Source organism: Plasmodium relictum (genome assembly GCF_900005765.1).
Source record: "Plasmodium relictum strain SGS1 genome assembly, contig: PRELSG_00_v1_9, whole genome shotgun sequence".
In the NCBI taxonomy this organism is placed as follows: Eukaryota; Apicomplexa; class Aconoidasida; order Haemosporida; family Plasmodiidae; genus Plasmodium; species Plasmodium relictum.
The window spans coordinates 2,822-10,143 of NW_021628763.1; the positions used below are offsets into that span (position 1 = coordinate 2,822).

Sequence of the window (7,322 nt, forward strand, 5' to 3'; positions counted from 1 at the left end):
AAGTTTTAATAAGTTAACATTTCTTATTTAATTTCTAAAACACAAAAATCCAAAAAACACAACGAAAAAAAATAATAATTTCCACGACAACAAAGAAAAAATATTTTAATTTATATTCTTTTTTTTAATTATAAAGATGTATATATTTATAAATAAAAAAAAAAAAAATAAAATTATTTTTTTTTTTTTTTTGTCGGTTAATGTTCGTTCGAATTAAAAGGATAATTAATTTTTGTTATATGAAAAACTTAAAGAAACAAAAAGTATAATGTTTATGTTATATTCAATTTATATTTTTAAAAAATAACATTGAATAAGTTAGAATTTTGACTTTTGTTAATTGTTATAAATTGTACGTATGTTTTTAATTAAAAGAATAAACTGATTCTTTGTAAATAAAAACTCCTTTATAACGGTTTAACATGTCCATTAAAAGATACAGTATAATTTAGATAAAATTAAATATTATGCGTCATAAGAAACCATTATATATACAATAAAAACAAGTATATTTATATTTATTTATACATGCTCTTTATTAATTTGTTTATTTAATACTCTAGCAAAGTCATTGAGAGGCAAATTAATAAATCAGTATTTCATCCGGTGTTTTGATTTTCATGAAATCTTCTTTTTCTTTCACTTTAAAGACGTAAAATTCTTCGAGATTTACTATCTCTTTGAACAAATACAAACCAAGTTTAGTTTTTCTTCCATGTTGGGTTTGCTAATCAATTAGGATTCTGCTTGTGTCAGTTTCAGTTTCCTTCCGTTGTCGCCATTTGATTTATTAATTGCCCATTTAATGGCTATGCTAAGGTATTGAATGAACAATGTAATAAAGAGAATTTTTATAAAGTTTAATATTTTTATTTGTTTATGCTTTTCCTTTTTAGTGAAGTTGCATAAAGATGTTAAAGTGTTTAATTATTTAATAATTTATAAGTATTCAATAGTTAACATATACTTAACATGTAATAAATATCTTATATAAACATACGTACATAATATCTTTGATTAAAGATAATGTCTTTTTCTTAAGTTTACATATTCTTAAAACTTCATTTTTTTTTTTGGAAAAAAAATTAACTAAAAAAGTTAAAAATAATATCTTTCTTTATGAAAACCAAAATGTTAAAAAAGATTAATTTAAAGAATTTTTTTTTTTAATTTAGCTAAAAATGCATGATTGGAGTTGATAACATTGTGTACCAATCTAAGTTTCTTCATTATTATTTTATCTAGTTATTGTATACAAAAAGTTAATATACATGCTTTTATTAACTAAATGTATATTAAAAGATACAGTATAATTTAATTCTAATTAAATATTATGCATCATAAGAAACCGTTATATATATAATAAAAACAAGTATATGCATATTTAAAAACGTATATTTATTTATACATGTTCATTATCAATCTTCTTGTTTAATACTCTAGCAAAGTCATTAAATAGGCAGTTAATAAACCAATTATTAATAAAAATTCTCAACTAGAAAAGAGGTGAAAAATCATTCTAACAAAAAAAAAAAAAAGGAAAAATATCAATCAAATAATATAAAATATATCATTAAAAAATTATTTTATAACATATCAGTAATATTTATAAGAACGTAAAAGATCCTTTTTATTTTTTTTCTTTTCATTTCTTCCTTTTTTTGTCAAAAAATATCTAATTGATTAATAAAAAATATTATTAAACCTTTATAGTAATAAAACTCATCTTTACAATCAGGAAAATGTAAATTATTCCTATAATGATGCCATAAAAAAAGTGCACAATTATTCTTTTTATTTTCTTTTTTTTAAATTATTTAAGAAAAGAAAAAATATAAATCATTTTTTTTTTTTTGTTATGAAATTTTATGAATTTTATTGGATAAGTGATTCAATTATATTTTGAAAAAAAGTATTATTAAACTTTTTATTTTAATATAAATAAAAAGTATATTTTTTTTTTTAACTTTTATTTTTTTAAAGATATTTAAATAACATTAAATTAAATTTTGTTATTTGTTATTAAATTACTTTACATAATTATAATTTAAAAGAGAATATCAACTTATTTTAATAAAGATATAATGCACCTTTGCTAAAGTAAATAAATTCCTCTGAGATAATAAAAGTTATATAATTAAATTTACACTTTAAATATAAATTTATTTAAATTTAAAATAAAAATAAATACAAAAAAAAAGATCAGTATAATTATTTGTGGATGCTCTTCATTAATTTGTATATTCAATACTCTAACAAAATATTTGAATAGGCATTTAATAAATCACTAATCAATCATGAAAAATAAAAAGTATTTAAAATATAGTACCATACTTCAAGTTAAAATTTAATATTTTCTATATTTTAAAAAGTATTATAGCAAACATATATCTTAAAAAGAATGTAAAAATTACTATTTTGTCATTTGTTTTTTTTGTAAATGAAGCGATATTGTTGAGTACTATTTATAAATAGAAATAAATCAAATTTAAAAAAATAAATGATTTTAAATTATTTATAAGATTCTTTTTTCCACCTACTTTAATAAATATTATAACTAGAAAAAAAAAAAAATTATCTTAAAATTGTTATTTCTTTTTTTGAGCTTAATTCGGACAATATATATATATTTTTAATGTACTGGTAATATCTAGCATATGCAACTATATTTTTATTTTTTTCAACAAATATATAAATTCTCTAGTCTTTCTTCTTCTTTCTTTTATAATTTTATTAATTTATCTTTGTTTTAAAAAATTTTCATATTTCAAATGATTTTTCATTGTGTATTTTTTATTTTATCTACATATATAAAATTACATTGATAATTAAAAAATATATTTTATGACTTAAGAATTTTAATATTCTAGAAATAAAAAGGTATCGCAAAATTATAATAAAAAAAAGAGAGATTATAGAAAATCGATATAAAGATCAGAAAAATGATTTTTGAAATAATTTAATGAAAATAAAATAAAAACTACTAAAATATTATAACCCTTAAATAATTAAAAAAAAATTCATTAGGAATTATAATAATTTTCTTTACAATATTTATTTTTTTTTTAATTAAACTTAAAATTATATTTTTTAATTTTAAATTTTAAATTCCTTATATATAATTATAAATACAAAAGTGAATCAACAAAATTACATTTAGTTTAATACTTCTAAAAAAAAATACTTTTTTCGCAAAAAAATGTCTTTCTTTAATCTGAATATTCATATTTATCAAGAAATTTTTTTAAAAAAATAGAAAATGTTAAAAAAAATATTTGATACGAATAAAAATTATGCTTTATATATTTTAATTAAAAGCCCAGCTTATTCAATAATGTACAATAACAAAAATGAAATATAATACATTTATATAAATTTTCGTAAAATAATTTTTTTCTTTACTATCTTATTAATTTTTATTTTATATAATATGCTTTTATTTAAATTATTTTTTTATTTTTTTCTAAGAGACCTTAATTTTATCTAAAAGCAACTACATCATTATAAATTACTATATAAAACAAATTATAAATAACTTATGAAATATTTACATTTAGAAAATATAATAATTTAATATAAAATCTATTAATCTGTTTAATAATATTATAGTAACCTGCAAAAACACTAATATATTTACAGATTTATATAATTTACATATAAAATTTTTAAATGAATTTCATACAAAAATAAATAATCTTACCTTTTTGACTAATGTTATCATTTTTATTTGCAATATTTGAACGCTTCGGTACTATTCTTAAGTAATATAAAACTAGCATTTAAATGATTATATGAATATATATTTATATACTTTTTTTTTAAATCATATTTACAAATAAATAATAGAAATAATAAACATAATTAGGGTTTAGGATTGAATGAATACTGAAAAAAAAATCAATATAAGAAAAATTAGAAGTGCTTCACAATATGGGCATCAATATGACACCTGGAAGGGTCAAGTTATTAGTAATTTTGACCATGAGCTTCATAATATTTATATAGAAGGAGATCACACAGAAAAAAGAAGAAAATGCAGAAACTTCAACAACAAGGTAGATGACACAAAAGAAGAATTTATGGGAGTAAAATCAACAACATTAAACGTTAATGGAGATCCTGAAGAAGCATGGAATGAAATTGAACAACATATAAAGACAAAAATTAGACAATATAGCAATCTTAAATGTATAAGAATTCCTAGTATTCATCCAAAAGATGTAAGAGATAAAAGGAATAAAATAATGTATTTCTGTGAAGATAGAGATAAACGTTTTTATTCCCTAAAAATGAGCAAAAAAAAGGATGATTGTTTAAATTATAATCAATGGATAAATAATGAAAAGAATAAATTTCAGACAGACAATCCATGGAGTATAAGTGATAGCATGGGAAATAATCAAGCTTTTAAAACTTCTAATAATTGTACATTGATCAATATGGATATGTTTTCCAATGAGAGTTGTGATAAATATAACCAGATCCCTCAAAAAACGAGTAGTTCACAAAGCCGACAACGGTCAGGTTCTCCTCTAATTACACAAAAAACTCCTAGAAGTACAGCAACTCCTATCAAAATAACTCTACCTACTGCTACCATTAATCCTACAACTATATTTACGCCTACACCTACAACTTCAACTATACTTACACCTACAACCACAACTAAATCTGTAACTATACCTAAATCTACAATTGCACCACCACCTACATCTCCATCTACACCTCCATCTACAACTACAACCATATCTCCATCTACACCTCTATCTACAACTACAACCACATCTCCATCTACAACTATAACTACACTTGCATCTGCACTTAAAACTATACCTACATCTACAAATGCAACTACTAGTACAACCACACCTACACCTACCTCTACACCTCAACCTACACCTTCAACTACAGCTACACAAGCTACTACAACTACGTCTACAAATGTATCAACAACTCAAAATACATCACTACTTAGATCTACTATAAAACCTACAACTACATCTGCACCTATCTCTACAAATACACCTGCACTTTTAACTACAAAAGCCATTACACCTACAGCTCCACAAGCAACTACATCTAATCATTCATCAACAACTACACCTGCATCTATAGTTACACCTCCACCTACCTCTATAACTACACAATACAATACATCTACTACTACGCCTACAACACCACCTGCATCTACGTCTACACCTAAAGCAGCACCTACACCTTCAACTACACAAGCAACTACACCCATATCTACAAAAGTGCCTATAACTACACCCTCAAAAGTATCAAAAGTTCAAAATGCATCATCACCCCCATCTACATTAAAACCTAAAACTATATCTACAACTGCACCTAAAACTACGCCTACATCAACAGCTGCATCTACAATCACACCTACATCTATACCTTCAACTACATTAAGTACTACTTTTCAAAATAAAAGTCATGGGAATATATCTTCAAGTATTCCTATTAAAAGTTCATCTACATTAACTGAATCTACAATTATTTCTCTTTCAGCTACATTGGGACCATTTTTGGGAATTATTATCCTTTTTATATTTGTGTATAGAGTAAGACAAACTGATTGCATAATTGCGTACATATATCTGTATTTATTTTAATTATTAATTTTGATTTAAATTATTAAAATAAAAGAGATATATTTTACAAATTTAATATTTCCTATTTATATAATAGTTCACTCCTATTGGCTCTTGGATTGGTAATCGTAGATCAAAGATAAAGAAAACACAGAGAAAAAAGAAGCAAGTACAAGTAGATAATGAATCAATATTTGTAGGATTTTCCGATAAAAAATCAGAGATCAATATGAAAAACTTTCCAACATGTAATGAGAAAAACAGTTCCACGTGTAAAATTGTATTGGAAAATGAAAATAATGAAAGAAATATAGAAACAAAAAGTAATATTGCAGAAAGAAGGAAAAAGTTAAAATGGAAGGCTGTAATTGAAGTGCATATGATGGTATTAGAGGAGTTCCAAAAAGAGGAGTGGGAATTGAATAGAAGAGAATTTCTAAAAATTTGTTTGGAAGAATTTAAAGAAGGCATATATTCGGATGTAATTAATAGACACTTGATTATGGAAGGAGATCAAGAAAAAATTGCTAGTATTTTTTTAGAACAAAGACCACTATGGAAAATATGGATGGAAAGGAACAATAAATTGATAGAGAAATGGAAAAAGGAGCAATGGTTTAAAAATTTAAAGAAAGAATGGAAAAAAGAGGTAAATAAATATATAACGTTGATAGAAAAAGAAGAGATAATGAAAAACAAAAAAAAGGGAGCAATTAACTCCATGCTAGAGAAACAAAAAATAATATGGAAAAAATGGATACAAAAGCAAAATAAGTTGCATACTTTTGATGACGAAGAATTGTTAAAACAATTGTTAGTAGAATATGAAACAGAAGAAGAAATGAAAAAAAATGTGGAAGCAATATATAGAGAAAAAATAAGAATAGATATAGAGGAGAAGGATAAAGCATTTAAGGATTCAAACAAAAATGAATTATTATCTAGATTAAAGATAGAGATACACATGATGGTATTAGATGAATGCAAAAAAGAGGAATGGATAAGGAACAAAAAAGAATTTTTTAAAATATGCATAGGAGAATTAAAATTACAGGATAATTCCGATGAAAAAGAACTTTTAGAAATAGAAGAAGAAATAATGAAAAGCATTACATTAAAAAAAAAAAAAAAGGAATTAGAGAAATTTAAAAAAGAAAAATGCTTTATTGAATTGAAGCAAGAATGGATGAATAATGAAAAGAAATATATAGAAGAAGTGAATAAAGAAAACTTATTAGGAAATAATGAAGAGAGAGTTGAAAATCCTATGCTACAAAAGCAAAAGATTATATGGAAGAAACATTGGGAAGAAATGCATGAGAAGTTAAAGAATGAAAATAAAAATGAATCCTTTATAAAGTTCATGGACGAGTACAATAAAAAAGTCATTAAAAAAGAAGCAGATGAAATTAACGTAGTAGAAAAAAATATAAAAGAGGATGAAATTGAAAAAGAAAAAAAAAAAGAAGAGTACATACAATTAGAGAAAAAAGAGGAAACAAAAATGAAACATATGGAAAGAAAGGTAGAAGAAGTAAGAAAAAGGAGTAATTATATGACATTGAAAAAGAAGCCGAAGAGAAAAACTATAATAGAAATACATATGGTAATAATGCAGGATTGTAAACAGGAGGAATGGGAATTAAACAGAGCAGAATTTTTAGAAATTTGCTTGAATGAATGGTTAAAATGTGAGGATTTAACTGAAGACGTAATGGACAA

The 7,322-nt window shown here is 22.9% G+C and overlaps 1 protein-coding gene across 1 annotated transcript; it reads left to right on the forward strand.

The window, feature by feature from the left end:
* Nucleotides 1–3,878: 3,878 nt before the first annotated feature.
* PRELSG_0000500 (surface-associated interspersed protein (SURFIN)) lies at nucleotides 3,879–7,322 on the forward strand (the record flags this gene model as incomplete). Its single annotated transcript, XM_028677322.1, has 2 exons — nucleotides 3,879–5,570; nucleotides 5,698–7,322. Coding segments are annotated over 2 exons (3,317 nt in total), but the record flags the coding sequence as incomplete, so codon positions are not given.